This window comes from Opisthocomus hoazin, chromosome 20 (genome assembly GCF_030867145.1).
Source record: "Opisthocomus hoazin isolate bOpiHoa1 chromosome 20, bOpiHoa1.hap1, whole genome shotgun sequence".
Taxonomy (NCBI): domain Eukaryota; kingdom Metazoa; phylum Chordata; class Aves; order Opisthocomiformes; family Opisthocomidae; genus Opisthocomus; species Opisthocomus hoazin.
In genome coordinates this window covers 16521750-16544861 of record NC_134433.1, presented here as the reverse complement: position 1 = coordinate 16544861, position 23112 = coordinate 16521750, and the positions used below count along the sequence as shown (strand labels likewise).

Below are 23112 nucleotides of genomic sequence, written 5' to 3'. Positions count from 1 at the left end.
GAATTGCCCACTCAACATGTAGCCACTTGGGTTCTAAACAAAAAACGAGCTGTACTAAAGCTTGAATTTCGCCGTTGGAGAATAGGTACAACTGCCAGTGAAGGAAGGAGAAAAGGAAAACATTGGTTGGAGCCAAAGATATCCCGTGTGAAGCTGGTCTAGTCAGTTCGTTTCTGTGCCTCATTTGCATTGGTGAGAGCAGTCTGCAGCCTCAGAGCCCTGTTCTGGAGTCTGTATCAGACACCAGGAGACACTCAGGGTGTGGTAACAGAAGATTCAGAAATACATTAAAAAGCTAGATAGATGTCTGTGGGTGAAACACCTCTAAATAGTAAAACTTAAGCTTCAGTAATTTTCTGTATCAGACTGTAGAAGGTGCTTTATTCTTTAGAAAAGTGACTTGATTAATCAGGCTTTGAATGGCTGACAGATAAAGCACCTCAGCAATCACTGGGCCATTAATATGGCATATCTTTCTGATTTCTGGCATGCCTCTAGCTGCTTTCTGTTTTTCATTTTCCTGCTTTTTATAGCTGTATCTGTTCAGGCAGTTCTTGTTTAGGTGTATTGATAAAACAGATAAATACTGAGTTAGATACACAGAGGACATCCAAACTTTATTGAAAAGGCCTTGCTTCCCCTATGTAATTTCATATGATAAAAAATTCAAGGCTACCGAAAAATGACCACATGTATGTTACTGTATTGTTTAACTTCTTATGAAAGAAAAGTAAATCTAGATATTGATCAAAAAAAAAAATCGTTACATCCCAGTTCCTCTGAAAAAGACAAACATTGACAACGTGCTTCTATAAATTGGGTGTTGTCGTGACAGAATCCCTTGAACTAGCAGCATGTGTCGGGAATATTACTCAGTTTATGTGTATTGTTTTGTTTTGTCACCTGCAGTATTAAATGCCACAGGAGGACTGAAGGAAGGGATTTAGCATGATGTTTGCATAGGAAATATTTCTTTAAAAGTATGATGTAACTTGGCAACCCCAAAATAATTGAAAAGGTAATACCAGTTGAATGCTGAAAGTTTGATTTAAATAGTAGGGGAGAAACGACCAGGGGAAACTAAAAATCTTAAGCAGGAAAGGAAAGGAAAAGCAAAGGCATTTGCATAGCAAAACAAGATGACTTTTAATTTGTGTTCTTACTGACACGTAGTAGGGGTATACAGAGATGTTGCGGAGCTGAGTGCTAGGAATAAGCTGAAGGAGGGTACCAGAGTCTGTTTTGAAAGCCCATTTGGGTTCCCAACTCTAGAAGGTAAGTCAAGGAAGGAAGTTAGTGCTGAGAGTGATATCAAGGGTGGGGTGAAAGGTGTATGCTGGAAATAGACCCTCCGCTCGCTCTGCTGGCAGAGAAGCCCCAGTAACGAACCCTGTGTGGCAGTAAGAAAAATAACATGTGCATCTACCTGCGTGAGGTACCTGTTGAGGCCTTCAACACTTGGGAAGTCAGGTGGAGTGTTATACTATGAGGTGTCCAGTATGCCAAAACAAAACTGAGAGCCACTCTGAAACAAACTCTTTTATTACATTTTATGTTAGTTGATGTTATATTATATACTATTGCCCCACCACTGGATGTGTTCAAAGCCCCATCAGATGGGGCTTTGAGCAACCTGATCTGCTGAAAGATGTCCCTGCCTGTGGTAAGGGGGTTGGACTAGATGATCTTTAAAAGTCCCGTCCAACCCAAACCATTCTATGATTATATTTCTGTTTTCGGAACAGGACACAAACTTGGAATCATCCTACCTAATTTCGGCTTGTAACTGCAGGATCTGTATTACAATTCTTGTTTTGCTACTCCTTCCTTCTTCAATGGAGAGAAGGGCAGGGAGTAATTCAGTCTGTATATTATTTGAGTCACATTTTGGAGTTGCTTATTTTTCTGTTGGTTGGAAGGGGAATGCAGGAATCTCTCTGCTGACTATAGACAGTATAATCACCTACTGTACTCAAATGCCAAAGTGAAATGTATCCATACCAGAAAATGCATGGAGCTGATGCCCAGCATAGGTTTTATTGCAAGAGAAAATGACATTTTAGAGGAAAAAGAGATTGGAAGAAAACAAGACATTAACATTTTGAAGCCTGGGGGTATTCTGATGTATTTTAAGCTGAACTTTTTAGGTAAAGCCATAATTAGCACATCTTGTGTGCTTGGAAAGTAAGCTAGCAGTTGGACTAGTCAGACTGAAGCTCTTTTGAAAAGTCAGGTCTTTGTCTATATTTCTAAATTTTTCTAGCATCTTTATGCCCTACATATGTTTGGTTTTTTTGGAAAGTATCCAGTTCCTGTAGTGTGTGAGGCTGAATGGCTTTTATTAAATATGAAAAAACAGAACAAGCAGAATGAAGAGATTGCAGCAGCAGTATAGAGCCAACTTATTGCCCTCGTGATGGAAGAATGGTTTTCTAATTGTTTGTGAAAGCTAATGGAAACCATATTTTGGCTGTGACTGATTTTTCGGGAGGGATCCTTGTGAAGTCTTAGCTCACCTCTTGTATTTTACTGATAGAACGTATCAAGTACTTAAAAGCAGACACACCCCATGAAGCTCAAAGTGCAGCAAAGCACTGGTCAGTTGTAGGTACTAGGGAAAGACAGGACTCCTCGGGGTGAGGAGCTTTACTGGCACATCACTGACCTGTCAGAGGTCTGTACAGATTTACTTCTGTTATGGCATAGCAATTGTGGGAGGGCTGGATAACTGGCAGAGGGTAGAAGTTAAGATGCCAGAATCCGGGAACAAACTAAAGAAGATTTTCTTGTCCTCAAGACTTCATGATATCACACTCAACTGTTCTGAGAGAAAGAGGTGTTTGAAAATTTACAGCAGTCATCATCATCCACTGCTTTTACCTGTAACTAAAATTGAAAATTCTACTTTTTTGTATTTTGTCTGTGGAATCTTTCCTAAATATGTTACACCATTTCAGTCCTTGAGATCTTTATTCCAGGCTTCAGTAATAACAACCAAATCAAAGTTGTTATCTTAAATGTTAAATGTGACCCACCTTTTGTCTTTGTGATATGTATTAGCCCTTCTTGTACCAGATGGGACACTGCCAGCACAGTACAAACCAGCAGGATTTCCAATTGCCGTGTTTGACATAGATATCACCCATTTATCTATCTTGGCAATGGCCTTTGTCTACTTTTTCTGTTCCAAGATCCCCTGAATAGATAGTCATTAACGTATGATTAATTAAGGAATTGACCAAGCTGACTGTTGTGTTGGTAGCTGCTCCAACAAGCTGTGTTGTATTAGCTCCAATGAGAAGTCATCACTGCCGTTGTAGTGGTGTTTACAGAGCTTAGGGTCCAGCAGCCTTTGTTTGGTTGTTTAGGGTTTTTTATAGCATTGATAACAAATTGGGGTAAGCAATACAATATATGGATCCTGCAGCTCGTTGCAATCACAAAAAATGGGGCATATTGGTAATGAATGTCAAATTGGGATTTTTTTTTGTAACTTTTATGGGTATTTTTCACCAGGGAGTTAGTCACTGTGATCAGCATTTGTTTTGGGGTACCATTTGTCATAAGTCTATATACTCTAATACTTTGGGGAAAGGGCTTTGCTAATTGAAAAAGTTGCTAAAGAGATTTTGAATAAAGTCACAAATGAGCTACACAGAACCTATTTCAGATGTAAGGCAAAATGTCAGTATAAATAAGCAGGAAAGGGATCCTGACATTTGTTCTTCAAAGGTTTATGCCTATTAAGCCTATTGCATATCTTAGAATTAGTTTGATAATTTATGTCATCAGCTCATGAGATAGTCCTGAACAGGGTTACTAAGACAGTCATATTTTTGCCTTGGAGGCTAGAAAAGCTTTTTCTTCTGAAGTGTCGTCAGAGCCTTGCTTAGGGGCTTCCATAACACCCATCAGCTGTGACTCACTAGGTTTCTGCAAGTCCTTAAAAAATAGTGTTATAAAACTTGCCTGTTGATATCAGCTAAGCAGGTGGTGAGCTATATTGTGTGCTTATTAGTCTGCACAAAAACAGGCTCGTATTACTGTCACCTCCTCCCCATTCCCGTCCCACCTGTTTGGCTCATCTACCTCGCGCTGCCTCATCTTATGACTTGTCATTAGTCTGCCTTGTCAATTCTTCGTGGCAGAAACTTTTTCATTAGATATTTATGTATATATAGTACCTACCATGACAGAGCCCAAATCCATGACTGAAGAGTACGGGCACAATTCCAATACAGATAATAAGGCTAAGATTGCAAGGCTTTCTCACACGTTTCCTGTAGACAAGAAGCTCTGACACAGGAACAGTGGTCTCTCATTTTACGCGATATTACTTTTGACAAAAGATAGTTAAATTCAGAAAATCAATATAGCATAGATTTCACCTAATCTTTCAGTAATGAACAGGAAAAAACCCCAGTTTACAGTAGTGCGTATCCCATTATGATGGACATTTTATAGATCATGGTGAGGAGATTTTGCCCATGGCAAGAAGAGCTAGTCTGTGCAAATATACGGCCCCGGCATGCGATAGCTGTGGTGTTCTATTCTGAAATAAATTTGGCTGAACAACTTAAATTACTAAAGAAAAAGGAAAAAAAAAATTGCAAATGATGAGTAAGTATCATCAAGTGTGCTAAAATGAAGCCATACACCTACTTCATTATTCAGTTACTTATTTATTATCTGTATTCTTAAAAGTAATGATGTAAAAGTGCTTTTTTCCAAATGTTAATTTAGTTCTCTGCAGATGGTAACCATCTGTTAAGTGACAAGGCATTTACAGTATTCGATCAGCATTTTATATAGCTTGGATGGACTTATTGTTACAACATGTAAGTATAGTTATGGAGGTGAAACTTGTTAGATTTGTTCTTTTCCTATTGCTGTTACAAAAAAAAAGGAAAATTTCAAAGCTATTGATATTTTTGCCTGTCTTCCCCTATATTTATACATGTTATTTCAAGTTAAAGCCTGACATCCATAGGCCAGTTCACAAGATACTCATGAGAGAATGACAATACTAAGAAATGGTGTTGAATTCCAACACTACTTGTAGCAATTATGAGTGTCCCCATTCTCCAGTGTCACCATGTGGACGGACTCTTACGCATGCTCAGGGAAAGTACTGGAAGCTTGAACGAATCTAAGAATCATGCCTTGTCAAGTAGATAACTCCCTGGGCTCTGCGGTACTGTTTTGTGTACCAGTGCCAGCTTACACTGTGGGTCTTTTTTTAAACTAGAAAAAAATTAATATTGCAATACACTTTAATATTACCATCATAAAGTGATCTTCTTGTGTGAGATCCACACTTTTATATTTTAATAGCTTGATCAGTGACAACTGACCCCCATCTGTCCATAAACTAAGCAAGTTCTTATTCATTACATATTGTGTTCTCTTCTAAAGCTTCTTGAAGTTATGCTGCTAAACCTTAATTTGCCAGCCCTATTTTCATTGTTGTAAAATTATGCTTATGTTTCTGTGTTTTTTTTAAATAAAATTAATTAGATATTTTGGTTTGTGGTTCTTATTTTCAACAGCTAAAAAGCTCAATAATGGCCCCACTGCCGAATGCTGAGTTAGTTCAGAACTCTTTGCAATTATATCGTTACCTGCTTCGGTGCTGTAAGCAACTTCCAGAAGAGAACATTCGTCAGCATTACAGGCATGCAGTCAGGCAGGTGAGAAACAGATTTCTTTTCTGTTAGTGGAATTCACTGTTGTGGGTTTGGTTTTGGTTTTCTCTCCTTAGAGTTTGGACCAACTTTTTAAAAACTCGTGGCACTTACAAAATTATTTTTCTGCAAGTGTGAAACATTAGTGGATTTGAAGGGTTGTGCTGGGAGTATGTAAAGAAGCATTTCTTTTTGTTTGCTTTGAATCTGAAACCTGTTTTGCTTGGCTTTTGTCTCTAATTCTTGTGTTGGTCGAGAGAGTGAACAATCATTCCTTACTCCCCTAAACACATCTTTTACGGTGAAACTTACTGGTTTCTTGTCAGTCATTTATACATATATATCCCACCCCCAACCCCCATGGCTGGGTAAATCTCATCTAATTGTTCATGAGGAAGTAATTTCATGCTTTTGATCATACCTGTTGTCCTGTGTCTTGCTAGTTCTAACGTCCCGGACAATTTCAATTGCCCTGAACTGAAGTTCTCTGGGTTTTTTTGCTCATGGTGCATGAAAGGAGTGAAATACCTGATATGAAATTACATTTGAGAAGTCTTGTGGAGATAGCACAGCCAGGTGCTGCAATGTGTATTTTTCCTTTTTCAGATCAGCAGTTTATTTGCATTAAATATTTTCTCTGAGATTGACAAGTGATCCTTGCTTTGACAACTGTTGCATTAAGTTGGCTAGTCAGTGTAACGCTTTGATTGAACGTTGCAGAGTTTCAAAGTCCATGCAGATGAAGACAATCCTGAGCGCATCCAGCAGATCATTAAGAGAGCCATTGAAGATGCTGACTGGGTCATGAATAAAGTAAGTGTGTCAGATTGTCTAGGTTTTGCGCTCTCTTGGTTCAGATCAAAGAAGAAAACATCAGAAAGCGAGTCAGGAGCAGCAAACCACTCCATTGTCCTGGACGTTGAAGTGTCTGGGTGAAAGGAAATATCTAGCTACTAGAGACTTATGATTGTGATAGTTCTTGTTTAAAAATTCTTCTTTGTTGATATAAACTTAACTGTATTTTTTAGAACCAATGATGCTTTAAGTTGGTCCCTGTGTAAATTTTGTTTCCATGAAGACTGCTATTGAATTAAAGCAGTGGTGGCTAGTATAGCTCTATAATAGAGAAAAAACCTACAATATTCTGCAAGCCACACTTTGTTGATTACGCATCAGCTGCTTCCCTAACAGGAATCTATCCACTCTTAATGGGTTTACACAGACTCCCAGAAGGATTCCCCCACCACCACCTCAGACCTTGCCTGTGGCTGCACAGATCGGGGTTAGACAACATAGTGACAAAATTGTGGTAACTGCTTTACTTGTGCCATAGTTAGTAGTGGATATGCCTCTTTACTGTCACAGCACTGAAAGATGCCACTCAAACTGGTTTCTTTGATAAAAGGATGAAGACTGTTTACTGTTAGACAGCTGAGAATCACCTGGACTTCCTTGGATTTCAGTTTGTTTGGGGAACATATGTTAACATGGAGTAAAATGAAACCAGTCAAAAGTTCAGCTTGCTCTAAATATCTGTGATTTAATTTACTAAATGACTCTTAAGTCCTTCTGTCTTCCAGCCCATGAAATCCAAATGAGAATTGCTACAGGAGCAAGCACAGATTGGTCATAGATTATAAAATTATAGCAGTAGCCAAATCCTAGCAGTTACAGCCTAGTAAATAACTGTCTGTGAGTGAATCTGATTTTATTCTCCATACAATTATGAAAAGCCTCAATCTGATTTTGCTATGAAGATCGTAGTCTGCTTCATTGGAAAACTGGCAACTGAACTGTGTGAGAGGAGGACTGGGTTCACAGTGCTTGCCAAGAAGCATTATTGTATATTGTAGAGGGAAAGCCTATCAAATTTCAGTCTAACTTAAAGGAAACTGAGATAATTTTATGTAGATCGTGAAGAAGGTTGTAATTCCATGTCAGTATAAACTGTTACTTAGAGTTATGTGCTCTTTCCCACAAATAATTGTTTTTTTCTGTTTTCCTTTTTTTAGTATAAAAAGCAGAAGTAGAAGAAGAATGATGAAGACAATGTCGTTGGTAAACATCTTTAGAGGTCTTGCAGTCAAGTCCAGTACTATATTATAGTTAGTGCCTGGAGTTTTCTCTCAGAGAATACAAATACAATAATTTATATCTCACTGGGATGTCATGAAGCTACATTAATATTTCTGAAGCTATTTGAGTCTGTAGATTAAAAGGCATGATCCAGGTTCGCAGTTATTACCTTGTATAATCACAAACTTCAGCTTAAAGCCTGAACTTGTTTAGGATTTGAATAGCATGGAGAGCTTCTCAGGAAAACTTACTGAGAGTAAAAATGTAATGGAGTGCAAGTCAGTAACAAATAAATAGTGCCCTGTCTGTCATTTATATCTGATGAATTACAGTGCCTGATCTGAAAGAATTTTAGTATCTGAGCATATAGCCTTTAGTGGGAGCTCGCAAACCTGAGAAACGCTCATTAGGATCAGAGCAAATTTCTCTTTACTAGATTATACTGTTACGCCTACATCCACTGTAAAGTAACAGTGTTTGATATGCTTATTGTGTAGGTTATTTGGTGGCAAGATTCTTCTGTAACAGTGGATTTGTGTTCGTGTCATGTTCTGAATTAGGGTAGTCAGTCTGTTACGTCAGATCATCCTCTGTCAGAACCATAGATATGTTTTCAGAGTCAAGCAGAGGTATGACCAGGACACAGGACTGGTTTCAATCTAATAGCAGACACAAAAGTATTGGCTACTGGGTGGAGAACATACCCACAAGAACTTTAAGCCCGTCTGAAACTGAACCACAGTATTTTCCACTTGCCCGTCTATGCTACCGGCACATCTTCATTCTGCTCGGTAGGTTTGCACTTGAACTAAAGGTTGTCTTTTCTTACATATAAGTAGGTGCCTGTCACCCGAATCGCTGAACTCTCGTGAAAACGGACACCATTCAGATGGGTTTTGTGCACTGAATGGTGTAATCACTGAAATGTGCAATGTTGTACAGATATAAAGGCCTTCACAACTTTTTGCAACATATAATAAATGTCCTTTAAAAATGGGAGTCCATGTCCTTTTTAAGACCGTCTCTTCACTGCCCTAATAGATTTTCATTAGGGAAAACTCAACAGAAATACTAGCCATCCTCAAATTAGTTTAGGGGTACAAGTTTCCTTTCGAAGGGCGCCCTTTGCCTTTGGCTGCACTTGGAGCTGTCTGTCTCCAGGTGGCACTGCCCGCTGCGCTGCGCGTCCCAGGTTTTAGGGGGTGGGCCTGTTTTTGCTGCCCGAAATCGTTGAGCTTCCTCACCTGCCACAATAGAACTCAAGAGCTAAGGCACTTCTAGGCTCCAGAGTTTCTTGTTTTCATTTAGCCGTGAAAGAAACAAAAAGAAAATCCTAGCCCAAAGTGACTGAAAAAAATTTGATTAGTGCTATAAAAGAAATGGGGGCCATAAGTGGATGTTTATACCATAAAGTATTGTATCAAAAAATTTCCTTTGTCTCTGCTAACCCTAAACCCTCCTCTTCAAGAATTCCTGCCCTCTGTTATTTTTTGCGCTGCCATTGCTACTATTGTTCCTCTCTCTAGTCCCATGTCTTTTGCATCACCTTACACACCCACAACTTTTGTTCTTGATATTCATTAATTCTGTTCTCTTTCATCTTGTGTCTCTACCCTACTTCTTTCACTTCCTCAAATTCTTTTCTGACAGGTGCATCAGAAGATACTCAGGTATTATGCAGGGGCCATTCTTCTACTTAATTTCAGATAATAAAGCATGAGGGTGATAGAGTTTCCCAACAAAGTAGGAGTAAGTTCCTTCATGTGAGGAAACCCACTTGTCTTTCTACTTAAATACTTCTTTTTTGAAAGTGCCGCCACTCTGGTTTCAACTTTCAGAATAACTTGGTGCAAGGTAGAGCATAGAAAACTTCAACCTTGGCATCTGACAGGGAATATCTGGTATGAAACTGAACACTGCAATAAAAAAGCTCAAGTAGATTTGATAGAAGATACCTGAATGTGCTACTTTTAATCAAGAACAGCAAACATATGACCCATGCTGTACTCCAATTCTGTTATATATATTTGATCTGTAGCATGGAGATGTACTGAGCTTTGTGTCAGTGCAGTAGTGAAAATGATAAGGCTTACTGGGATTAACAGCGTATGGAAACATACTGGTTTCCTGAACTTTAAATGTAGCATGCTCAACAACTCTCTGTTGCTTTAATTGTCTTGCTTTATGTTGTGTGAGACATAATATTTTGTTCAATTAATTAATCAGTTAGGATAATTGCATATGTCTAAATCATTCTTATATGCCTGTTATTTAATTTGTTGATAGTTAGAGAGAAAGCACCGAGGAGCTGGAAGGTGCAACCATGGCCTGTCTGCAGCTCCCAATATCTGAGATGCCAGCTGAGATATGGGAACATCAGACTGAAGGTATGATAGATGTAGCTGATATGGCAGGACCAGGATCTGTGAATTTTAGTCTTTGGAAACTGATAGAGCATGCAGTTCTTGGTAGGGTGCAGAGAGGGAGCGTTTTTGCTGAGGCTGGAGACACCATGGCTAAATATTTTGACAGTAGTGATTCGGTTGTAGGGCATGATGAGATGTCTGAGTTTTTTGGGTATTTTCATATAAACATAATCTGGTTTTCAAAATAACAAACCTTTTAATAGAATGGAAATATAGCATAAAGATAATGTTATTTACTCTGTTGTGGGACAAATAATTTTCTTGGTGGTGGGGGGACATAATGCAAAACAACTATTTACTTCCTTGTAACAGTGAGAGTAACCAATGTCTAACAGACATGTTTCTCTAATGACTGAGCTGAAAAGTCATTCAGCTGCATAGCTGAGGCTTTTATGTTTTCAAGACCTTATACAAATTCTGGTTTTCAGCAGCATAATTTGAGACCAGAGATGTAGATGAGAACCCGAACTCTGAAAAGCTATTTAGGCCAATCTTCAATATTTCTGCCAAAATTATTATCCAGAAAACTTCTGAGAAGTCATTTAAGCCTAAACTTGCCCGAATTTACCACTCACTAACCTGTTGATCTGAGAGTTTATGTGGTCAATTGAGTTCACTTCAGCAGTATCCAGGGTCATCTTTGTTTGAGCAACTCTCTGCCACCCAGTCTTGCTGAGACTGAAGAACTGTTCTCTGTTCCACCAGTGTCTTCGTTTGGTGTTAGTGCCGCTGTGCTAATGATTAGCTGCCGGTGGCTTTAACACGGCCCCCTGAGGGAAAGACTTGCACAGTCACAGGCATAACTTTATTCCTGCTGCTCACTTCATTGGTCAGTCTCCTCCATGGTTCTCTGATGGCAGCTACGAAGAAACTGTCAACACCAAATAGACTGCTGCATCGGTATTTCCATATGCAGCCATCCAGAATCTCTGAAAATAAAGATGTTGGGTGCAAACTAAGTAAGAGGGGATAAAAGAGACTGTATTGTATACTGTAATTACTATTGCACATTTTAAAAGAAAAAAGCATCCAGTGCTTATCAAACTGTTGACGCAACAAAGAATAATGTCGGTAAAAGGGGACAAGCCTATTCTATTAATAGGATTTAGTTTCTTTTTACTGTAATGAGGAACCCATTTCTGTACTTGAATATCATGACAGTTCTGGTAAGTAATGGACTGTTGCTAGGTATATGCAATAGCTGAATGATTAAGAGGCCATCAAAAAGTCAGGTAAAAAGCACTAGTTTTTGTTAGCCCCACAGATAAGCACTGCTATAGTCAGCATTCAGTTACCAGCTTCACTTTTGGTATGGAATATTATCACCTGGCCACTCATTAGCCTGATGGTTTTCATTGTGTTTACACAAGTGTAATAACTACATTCTGGAAACAACAGTTTTACAGCTGGTTACTGTAAGACCTTGGGTCAATAACTTCTCTTAAGTAGTCCTCTACAAATAGGAGTTGAGTGGAACTAATTGTTCAAAGGTTGTGTACAGACAAGTCTGTCAGTTAAGCTAGACAGAGGCTTTCACAGGAGGCTTGCTATGCAAGGCAAATATTGAACAAGGAAAAGACAGTTGGGAGACTTCTGTTTAATAGGTTGGGGTCATGTTTTTATTTGTTGAAGTACGGTGAAACAGCTTATTTAGATGACATTTTAGCTAAGGAAAATGAGAAAAAAGTTGGTCACTAGCTCCAGGCTATAGACGCATCAACATTCAGTCTGAGGACAGAACCAGATTTGGTGCGATACTTTCTTTTCTATATATATAAAACGTTAGGATCCTAAAGCTGAAATTGTGTGGAAATAATCTGTACATAACAAATATGGAAGTGACGTGTCTAGAAAGATTCGAACAATGGCAGTTGACTGGTGGGTTAGCTGATGTGTTTCGCTTAGCGTATAGGTTCTTGCTGTTAAGCCCACAGACAAATGTTAAAGGGTCTGCTGTTGTTATTACCAGCCTTGGAGCCTCATGTAGAAGCTTTGTGTAGTGAAAAATATTTCTCTTTTTTTTTTTTTTCCTTCTGATTTGTTGATGTCAGGTGTTGATGTCAGGTGTTGGTATGGAAAAGATTGTAAACTTGTGGTTTGTCTAAAATACAAGATAGTACTCTGCACTTCACATGGTTAATGAGATGTATGTGTTTCTGATCACATTCTGAAGTCAGAGGTGTCGCCGATTTCAGTTCACTCTTGCCACTGAAAGTCTTCTGAGCCCTGTGGGTGCTGAACAGAATACTTCCATCCCAAGCCAGGCTTTGTTTAGTGCATTTGTCAATAACTGAATATTCTTTAAATCATTCTTTAGATTTAGCACTTTATAATCTCTTTTTCACTTGGTTCATTTTGTCACAGGCATTGCTTTTTGTTTAAAGACATGTGAGCTTAAGAATTTGATGCTAAACAAAAGCCATCTATGGTGTCTGGCTCATTTTCAGATGTCATAAGGAAGTGATTTTGCTGCGATACTATAAAGAACAAGTATACACACTATTGCTGAGAGAAACCAATAATATTCCTGTGATCTTTTTTTAAGGGAAACAGTTTCTTATTTGTGAATATCTTTTAACTTGGCATTACAAATTGTGCCTTCATATAAATCTCTGATAATATGCAACCCAAACAGGCAGCGCAGCGGCTGTGAGTCTTAGATGTTCAATATCATAAGACTAATTCATTATGAGAGTCCTTGACCTTAAACTGTAAGAACAAGTCTTTAGAGGTTTATACTCCACCATGCAGTGTCCCTCCGTGTCATCCACAATAGCATATGTTCATTTGAAGCATGTGAGCAGTCTCTCTGTCAAGAACTGTGTTCTAAAGCAAGTCAATAACCCGTGAAGATGGCTTGACGCTGTACTGTGCTGTCCGCTTGGTCAGCTGCTTTACTGCAGTCTTTCCTACTGTTCAGAGGCAACATATTTCTTCTTGAGCACAAGCCAGCTGGTACATCTTTCAACTTTTGTATTATTTGATTAATTTATCTTATACTTCTGTCAAGCTAGGTTTTATGAAATAGTGTCAACTGAAGTATCCTTCAGTATCAAATACTTCTTTCAGCTTGTGATTAATAAGGACAGACACATTAACTTAAAAAAAAAACCAAAACCAAATCCTGTTCTTTGAAGAATATTTTCTGATTTCCTCATAGTTGTGTTTGGTATTTAAAATAGTTTTTAAAAGTATAGAGGCAGACCGAGGCATCTGTCACTTGCAGGTAAGAGATTAACAGTGTTTGTATTTATCATTGGTCGTGAGGTCCCTGATACTGCACACTTAAGGGAGTAGTCCTGCACAATTAAGCCAGCTAGTAGATTATGAAGATGGCATTTCTGGATCTGCTGTTTGTTGTCCTTACCTATGAACTGAGAGCCTAAGAAGCTAACTTTTGTGTTCTGTGACTATCGACCTGGGTGCCTTTTCCCCCAGAAGAATCTGCCTTCATATTCTGCATTAATCCATTTTGAAAAGGATTAACTTGATTTTTATTTTTTTCTAATCGGTAACTTATGAGACAGCTTTGTTTGGGTGCTTTACTACCTCATATAAAATATTCTTTTTCAGTTGCCACTCTGCAACATTAGGTTGAACTGCCTCATTGCCTGTATGCTTCCTTCTGCTGGGGTTCAGCTTCATTGGTTTAAAAACTAGCGCACTTTATGTCCTTTTATTATTACAGCTTTTTTTTTTTTGCACAGTCTTTGGTATCCTTCTTGGAAGAAGTTTGAAAATGGTGGTGTTTTGATTAATATTTCCTGCCGTTCTATGGAATGGATTTTAAAAGATAGAAAATTGACAATAAATTCTTGCAACTGATTAGGTTGACTCATGTTCTTATTAGGTAACATCACACAGGGTCTGGGATTTTCTCAGTATTACTTTCATTTTCTGAGTAGTTATTTCATCCACAGGAAGTCAACTGTATCTTGGTATGAAACAAGGAACAAGGAAAACAGTGTTTCAAAACAAATATCAAACAGAAGTTAGTAGTCTGGAAAATATTGTATCATGATGGCAGACGCAGGCAAAGGCTGTATTTGTTGGAGACGCCTCCCTGGTGCTCACCAGTCTGAGGACTGGTGTTTCATGCCTAAAAATAGAGTGTTTTGTTTTCCACAATTGTGCAACTGCAAGGGCTTTTTTTCTCTTATTTTCTGTTTTTTCCTCCTCTTTTTAGAGGTCACAACATGGTGTGTTTAACTGCAGTTTACACTACAGAACACAGACACCTGTTGATCTTGGAGACTTCTCTCCCCAAAGAGCTCTGTAGAATTTCTCTTAGCTAGAAATATCTCAGAGTAGGTTGCAGCTTTATGACCAAGATTTTTCAAAAGCGATTCTCAGATTGCTTTTTAGGTGCTTAATTTGGGAGACCTTAAAAAATATACATGGTGATAGTCTTACATATTTCACTGTGGTGCTGTATAACCTCAGGAAAATGAAATAATTTCTCTGTCTTGTCCATTTGGATTACATGGAAGGGTCTCTGGTTCACTATCTACATAGTGATGGACACTTGTAATTGCAATTAATGATTAAATTGTCATAGGCAAGACAGGAGTAAACAACAACTTATAGTGGATCTCTACTGGTTGTTTTTTTCAAGAACTAAGGAGAGTTCTTAACATACCTGACTATCTCACATACTTATTTGCTCCCACTCGCAGTGTTGTGTTCACCATCTTCCTTTAGCCTGATGATTTCAAGGCACAGAGCACCTCTCTGACAGGTTTGGACTCTGCTGGCAAGCAGCAGTAAAATGGTTGTTCCCCTACAAGCACGACTGAATTAGGAAGATAGTAAAATAGTAACGATAATTTTAGAATTATTTCAGAAGCACAGTTTAAAAATGCAGAGATCGCCAAATTCTGGTCCCAACTGACATGATACAGCCTATAAGATTTCACAGTTATGCTATACCATCTGGTAATTTTTAATTGATTAAATGCAGTGAAAAGGCATCCAGTGTGTATTAGGAAACTTAAGAGATGAAGAGCCAATCCCTGCCCACTATAACTTGTTCATTATCCTCAAAGTTAATTCATAAGTAAAGGTGCAGGTTTTATAGCTGATGTAATAATAGAAAGAATGTACACAATATGAGTGGTATTTAGCATAAAAAGCAAATTGAATGAAATCCATGTCTGGCTGAGAGAGGAACAGAGCCAGAAACTCTTTCATCTAGCAAAGATGCCTTGAAAGGAACAGATTGGGTACCGTACTGAACCTGTAATCATCTGACTTTATTGTACTATATGTGTGGAGGACTTCGTTATGTACTATTTAGAAAGTGTTTTCAATTTTGTAAGTATCTGAAAGAAATCACAGATCATAATTATGTAACTTTGCTCTGTAAAACTCTGTAACACTCTAACAACATCTGGAATTCATAGGGACTGTCTGTTAAAAGAAAAGCTGGGAGACGTAATTCTTACCTTTCATGCTCTTATCAAATTCTGTCTTGGTCTATAAGGTCTAGATTGGTGCTTATCAGGATGTTTACTTTTCATGCTGTTCCTGGGTTCTGAGCCAAAGCTGCTGAAGTCAAAGGGCAAGACTCCTGTGTACTTCAGCGAGCGTTCACCATCCTACACTGTTTTTCACTACCTTGAATACTTAGAGAAAGGTACCATGCTTAATCATGTCTACCAGAATTAAAAGTCAAACAGCTTTTTTTTTTTTTTAATCCAGTTTCACAAAACATAGGCTCTGCTCTGCAGTAGTCCAGATGGGCGAAGTTCAAGAGGTAGGCCTCCTGTTGAGGATGCGTTGGCCTTCAGCAAGTCAGCCTGGAGACTGGAAGCAAAGGCACTACCCATAGTTACAAGTGCTAAATAAGGGGAAGGCATAAAGAGGATTCTGAAGTTTCTTTGACCACTGATTAGTTGCTTTTACTTCCCATGCTCACATGCTCTTTTGGAAAAGTAAACCTTAAAAGTCATGCTGCTGTCTTGTGCTGAACTGCGTTACCTTTTTCTTGTTTTCAACTTCATCAGTATTAAAACCTGCGATCTGTGGACTATGGACTGCTGATCGCTACTTTATACTGTGCTCATTTGTGTGTATCAACGCTGACTGGGAATACCTCACTGACAAAAATGATGACCCATTCTCCATGGTGCATTCACTTCTGCTAACTAATCAGAGATGGGGTGGGGTGTTTTTTTTGCAAAATGATCATCTAACTGGGTAGGAGCTGATCTGAGATGAGGAATTTCTGCATGCTTTTCGTAGTTTTTTGTAATGAGCTATCATTTCTTTGAGCTATCACTTCTTAGTTCCTTATCCAGAGCTATCGGACATTTGGTGGTATATTATGTACTTGAGAAGTCATCTTTTCTGATGTGGTCTTTCTACCAAATCAAGACATTGTTAACTGTAAGGATTTGTCTCTTGTCACTGGGAAGTCATTTCAGGATACCAGTCATCTGCCTTTCATGCATGCAGATTTGCTCTTCCATTGAAAAGAAATGGGATTTCAAAAGCAAAAACATGGGAGGAAATCAGGATCAGAGATGTTGTGTTGGATGAGGGTTTTGATATTTCCTTGAAATACAGGAAATGCTGATGCCTTAAAGCCCTGCTAGGAAGATGAATGTTTTCTTTTAGAGAAGTGTCAGATTGTAATTAAGTCTTAGGAACGAAGGAAATAACAGTGGTTTGCAGCTTGTGCTGGTCAGAGAGCTGTCTTGAGCTACTTTAGCCTTACAGTGTTGTAAAGTCACAGAAAATTCCCTTTACATTCCCTTCTGCCAGGTCTCAGATGACTAAGCCAAAACTAATCATCATAAAACCAAGATGAAGCAAGAACATGCTTCTGACCAAAATTCTTACTATTTCTGTCACTTAACAGTGAAGTACACAGTCTACATCAGCTCCTTTTGCTTTGATGGCCGTGGTCCAAATACCTTCTTACTGCAATAGTTAGATGAAGCATTTAGACTGCGTGAAGTGAGTATTTTGCATCTTATTCTTTTGGTAATAGAGACAAAAATTATTATGGATAATAATAGCACCTGCTAATTGATCTGTAACAATCCTTTGATGTTTGTACTAGGATTACTTATTATAGATTAAACCCGATGACTTCACCCACTTCATAAAGCCATCCATCACTTTCTAGAATCTGACCTTACTGTATATCAACACCTGTTCTTTCACATTCTGTTTTCTTAATAAGTGACTTCTCAAAGTCCCAAATGATGTTCCCCCTTCCAAATGCAGCTTCAAAGGCTATTCTCTGTCAGTGGGGTCAAGAGTTATGTAAATAAGCAGTGTGTTTGCTCGCTGAAGGAAAAACAAGCTAAATACTATGTCCCTAGCCTGGAATTCCTATAGAAAGAGAATGGGGTAGGAAAAGCAGCGCAATTAGAATATCTGCATCTTTTGCTGCTAGAATATTGTGTCCAGTTTGGGCCTCCAATGAGTGAGTTCAGCAGAGGGCCATCAAAGTGATCACGGCTGGGGTGCATGCCTCATGAGAAGAACATGAAGGAACTGTGCTTGTTCAGCCTGGACAACAGAAGACCCAGAGGATCTAATTGCAGCCTTCCAGTGACCTTAAGGAGGTCATTAAGAAGATGGAGCCAGGCTCTTTGCAATGGTGCATGGTGGGAAGATGAGAAGCGATGGGCAGATGTTGAATTGAGAAGTTCAGACTGGGTATAAGGAGAAACTTTTTCCCCATGAGGACAGTCTAGCAGTAGAGTAGATTTCACAGGTATGTTGTACAGTCTCCTTCCTTGGAAGTCTTTAAGACCAGCCTGGATCAAGCCCTGAGCAACCTGGTCTGACCTCATAGCTGACCATGCTTTAAGCAGGAGGCTGGACTAGCTGAAATGCTGAGGTACCTTCCAACGTGCATTCTCCTGTAACCCTATGCATGATCTAAGTTTATTTGCTGACTTTATTTCAGTTGTAGGAGTTATGTTTGAGGAATAGTCTATAAATCCCAGCAGTCTTCAGTGTACCATGTTTCAGCAACTACCTAAAGTTCACCTACAGGTTGGTTTTGCTTGCTAGGCAGTTCCAAATGAGGAAATGGTTGTTTTATGGTTGTTTCAGTGGTGGAGAATTAGTCAGAATATGTGTGAACGTTTTCCTAAAACATACTTTTTGTACGTAACAGACAAGCATCAAGGACAGAAGTAAGCATCATGTTTTAACAGCACTGCCTGAATAGGAGTTTGCAAGTTAACGACTGCTTGCCTCCTGCTGACTGACAACCTATAATGGATGTTTCTCCAATTCATATAATCATTGGATGATCAACAAACAAGTTAAAAAAAAAATCAAAACAAATAAAAACCATAAAAGATGTAGTGAGAAGATACATTCAGACTAAAGGCTTTATATAGATTTGTGATAAGAGGCAAAATTCCTGAAATTAGTCCAAAGATCTACTCTGTGAATCAAAACTGGCAGCAGGTTGGCAGAAGCTTACTTTCTGGTATTCTCAACACAGACTAACAGGGTAAATTGTCTGTATTTCAATGTAGAAGTGTTTAGCTGGACATGCTTTTCAGAATCAATGAAAACCAACTAAAAGTACTCTGAAGGTGGTGAAGAATGTGCCATGGAAATTGTCTTTTTTGGTAGGGGAAGGTAGATATTTGCTAGTAAAGGAGTTGTAAGCTCATTACCACAAACCCTCTAGCAGTAGCTTTTTTCCTAACACTAACAGAAGGAGGATAATTTCACTCTCACGGACACTTTTGAAAATGTGATGTCACTTTTGCAGACATTGAAAGTTGTGTAGGCTTGGGTAAGCCTGGCCTAATTGTAGTGCTTTACAATAGTCATTAAAAACAACTTAAGCAGTAAAAAGGCTCATTGAGATAAAGCAGAGCCGTAAAATTGCCTGAGACAACCCCTGCCTCCATCCAGGAAACAGTGGAAAGCAGCTGAACATACTGTGATTTTGTGTAGGCTAAGCTATGCTGACCAGAGTTTGATGATTGAGTGTGCATAAAAAAAAAAACAAAACCCTGAGTAGATAAAGGCTGGTATAGTGGAGAAGGTAGAGACTTTCGGGTCAGCAATAGAGATAAACACGAGTTTTATTGAAATTGTTTCAACAGCGCTGTATGTTTCATTAAAAAACAAAGGAATGGACAGTTAAGGATTGCAAACTATTTTCCCTTTCTAGCAGAGAGACCTTGTGTACTGTATTTAGCAGGTGAGAGACTGAGGTGAGGGGAAATGAGCTCATTAACTAGGTGTACTACTGTTGCAGGTGGTAGTGGATAATGGTGGTACTTATAGGTAGTACCCAGTAGTGGGTAGTAGTAGTAGTTTTATTTACTGAGAGACTGAGGCAGGAAGGCTTTGCTACTTAATTATAAGGAAAAAAAGGACAGATTCCACATGGACTAAAAAATTTAAATTCAGAAGCAGTGTGAAACACCCTCATCTACTTTTCCAAAACCAAATATACCAGTTTCTATCAAATTTTTTACTCTGGCCCTTAGTAGCAGTAAATATTGTTAACTATATCTGGAGTATATTTTGGAAAGTGGTAGAACAGATGGGGGGTTTTCTTCTTTTTTTCTTTTTTTTTTTGTTTTGTTTTTGGTGTCATACAACTGACATATTTGAGATGCTTGTGTAATGAATGCCTCTATCTGCCAGGCTTTATATGGAAATTATATTCTGGTTCATGGTTGACTGTCACAAAAACTAATAAATTTTTAAAATGCTTCTGATAAATTTAAGTCTGTCAAACCAGGCTGACCCAAAGAAATATGCATGATTAGAAAAAGGAGCGCTTTGCGTTGCACAGGCAACCTGTGAGGATGGATTGTTGACTACTAAAAAATGAGGCTGTGCAGAGCTGATCGCAAACATCTATTTGCAGATCTGATACTTTCCAGAATATTGCTTCCTTGGGGAAGGCTTATTTGAGGGCTTAGTGATAGTGCAAAACCACAGTCAGGGTGGGTACAAAAGGCTGGTCAGTGATGTGGTCAGCAGAGCGGGATGTAGCATTTCTAGTTGTGGGGAATGTTCCTGTGGCTGTTTCCTGCTTGATTTACCCATGCATTTAATCTCTTTTCTTATCAAACAAATAAGCCAGCTGGGACAATATTGACATAGAAATATTAAGCAGCTTTGGAGAAACGTTCCCTGCTGGTTATTTAGAAGAAATCAATTAGGGAGAGAAAAATTCCAGAGATCTGGGTAGAATCGTGACTGGATACAAACAAAGACATGGTAAATATACAGATCAGGTAGCTTGAAATAGTTTCTCTTCATTTAGTGCCACGTTTAGTGGAGCCATTTGAAGATTGTTGGAGCAAATGATCAAGATGCCCAATGATTCTTTCTCAGTGTGAAGCAGATCAACTGCTGCAGACATTGTAGAGTTCAGCAGGAGGGTGCCCTCTGTTTTGATAATGGGTTCGTAATGCCTGGTGAATTCGTTCTAGCATTCTGCAACCAACCAACATCACAGACTCCTTATGGAAGGAAAGCGTGTGCTTTAGTGGCATGAAGAAGCAAGCAGCAGACTTTCAGGAGACAAAATGATTTATGAGTAGCTGTTACTTTTTCCTGATTTTATCCACTTCAAATCCTGCTTCATGATTGTCCCTCAGTGAGGAAATGCAGAACTGGGTGATGAACCATTCTTCTCTGGATATCGCAGTTCATCCACGTTCTTCAGAGCCAGAATTTTCAGACTGGGATGCAGTTCTGCAGTGAATGCAAACGCTTGCTTTGGGAAAGAAGTTCAACCAGTGCCTGAACTTGTGCCTAAGACCCAAATCCATGATGGTCAGTATCTTTTCAAAATGTGCACAGCAGCACACAGCATTAACGTGCCAGTCAGGAAGGCTCTCCAGTATGGAGACAAGGAGAATGAGAGAAATTGAGGAGAATGAGAAACATAGTCTTTGGGTCCAGTACAGGAGGAGAAGGAGGACTTTACAGTTGTACACATTGGAGGTTTTGTGGAAGAGGCTGACAGGAGGACTAGCGATGCTTTAGCAGAGAAAACTTGCTTTCCGGGGTCAGAGCTCCAGACGGAGAGACCTCGGCGCAGTCCCCAAAGGAAAGAAAAAAAGAAATCGCTGTGAACGTTGTCATTGCCTATGCTCACAGTGAGTCTAGAGTAATCAAGGGAATGATCAGGAAAAGATTATGCTATGAGGGGAAAGGATGGGACTTGAAATCATGTTTTTTGATTATTTTCTGATACAGGTTAAGATCATTAATTTCTACTGATTTAACTTCCTACTTCCTTAATCCAGGAAGGAGCACTGTTACTTCTGTTTGCATCTAAGGTTATCCTGAGTGTGTAATAAGCCTATGTGCTTCCAAAACAGAATGTGGCAGAAATAGAATGCAGTACGTGCAAACTTCACACTCTGGGGATTTTGGTGGACTTCCCAATAGACTTAACCTTTTTCAGAGCTCGTTAAACTCTGAAGAAAGAGTCTGTTTATATTTCATGCGAAGCATGGACTGTATTTTGTAATTACACGAAGTCTAATGTAAACATGTGAAATCCATCATTTAGGAGAAAGCCATGTAAAAGGTAAGAAACAAAAAAAACCCACGCTTGGAACACTGGATTAAGAGCCCTCCTCTTTGCACAGACTGACTTGAAACATTTATTTGATGTCAATTGCAGGCAAATTTTCAAGTCCTGTTAAGCTGAAGAACATGATCCACCCTCCATGATAACAGAGACTTATAACCTTACTCAAGGATTTTATAGAGTGGCTAAATTAGCCTCCAAAATTGTATAATTCTCTGTTCAACCTCACAGGTTTTGGAGCAGTTTCTATAGAAGTGCATTTTTTTAATGATATTTCTAGCATATTCCTGTGAGAAATAGTACATCAATTGGCTGTATGTTCCTTCACATTGTGGTTAGGGACTGTGCTGCAAGATCAAAATTTTGTATATGTTTTAGCAATATTTTAATAGCTTTGGATGAAAAGCAGCACAGAAATGCGGAATGCAGTTATACCATATAAAAATAGTCCTCATGATTTCTTAGGCTGAATTTTAGCTTCTGTTCCCTTTTGTTTAAGGTATTTTTAACTTTCAGAACTTCTACTCTTTGTTTCAGCCCAGAAACTTATGGATTGGTTTTTGAATACCAGGATTTAAATCCCTTGCATTATCTGACCTCGGTTAGAAATTCTGAATCCTACTGATATCAACCAGTGCTCTTCCTCAGGCTATGCTTTTACTAAATGAGAGCACATTTGCAATTCTGTTGATCACTGCTGTTTCTCAAGAAAAAAGATTTTCTGCATAGGCTAATCTTAATGTAATCTTTCTTTACATTCCGCTGCAACAAGCATGACTTGCAGGTCAGGGATAACAAGCACTGATCTATACCTTTTCCCTATCCACATACCAGCTTTTCCTTATGCTCCAGACAGTGACATCTTCAATAGGCTAAACATAATGAGATGATGCCAAGGAGCGCGGGGCACGCAGCCCAGCAGACAGCCACAGGCAGGACACCGGGTTTTATGCCCAGTCAACTGCCAATTGCTGTTTTACTTCTTTGCCTGAATCTGCTAGTAGCTGGGCTTTGCTGCTATGGCTGAGGATCCCGTGAGTCAGTTGGTACGTTTCAGCAGTCACTTCTGCTTGAGACAACGTGCACCCAGGCACGAAGGAATCTGGTTATTGGTTGTCTGATTGCTTTGTCCCTCCTTCGCTTCCTCATCGACGTTTGTAATATACACACATGGGAATTTTTAAAGGGGTGGCTAATGAGGGGATTTTGTTATTGCTGAATTTCTGAATTTGACCTGACTTGCAACTAGCAGACAGGAAGGGATGGGTTTACTGGCACAGCACTGTAAATTTAACACTCTCCTTCAGCTTTCATTTTCACCTTCAGCTGTTCACATCACAAAATTTTCCACCCTGCTCTGCCATTATTTGACATGCAT

At 39.0% G+C, this 23112-nt stretch overlaps 2 protein-coding genes across 9 annotated transcripts in view; both read left to right on the top strand.

Moving 5' to 3' along the window:
- The window catches only part of LYRM9 (LYR motif containing 9), a 41052-nt gene extending 32293 nt beyond the window's left edge, over window positions 1-8759 (top strand). For all 8 annotated transcript variants that reach the window (XM_075440088.1, XM_075440092.1, XM_075440093.1 and 5 more), the window contains 3 exons: window positions 5550-5690; window positions 6405-6497; window positions 7697-8759. In XM_075440088.1, the coding sequence (XP_075296203.1) occupies window positions 5550-5690; window positions 6405-6497; window positions 7697-7714 (252 nt within the window). In that variant the 3' untranslated portion in view covers window positions 7715-8759. The remainder of the gene's footprint in view (window positions 1-5549; window positions 5691-6404; window positions 6498-7696) is intronic.
- Window positions 8760-10095: 1336 nt separating this feature from the next.
- NOS2 (nitric oxide synthase 2) overlaps window positions 10096-23112 on the top strand; it is a 37283-nt gene continuing 24266 nt past the window's right edge. Inside the window, exon 1 of the mRNA XM_075440307.1 lies at window positions 10096-10147. The gene's annotated coding sequence lies outside the window, so the exon portion shown is untranslated. The remainder of the gene's footprint in view (window positions 10148-23112) is intronic.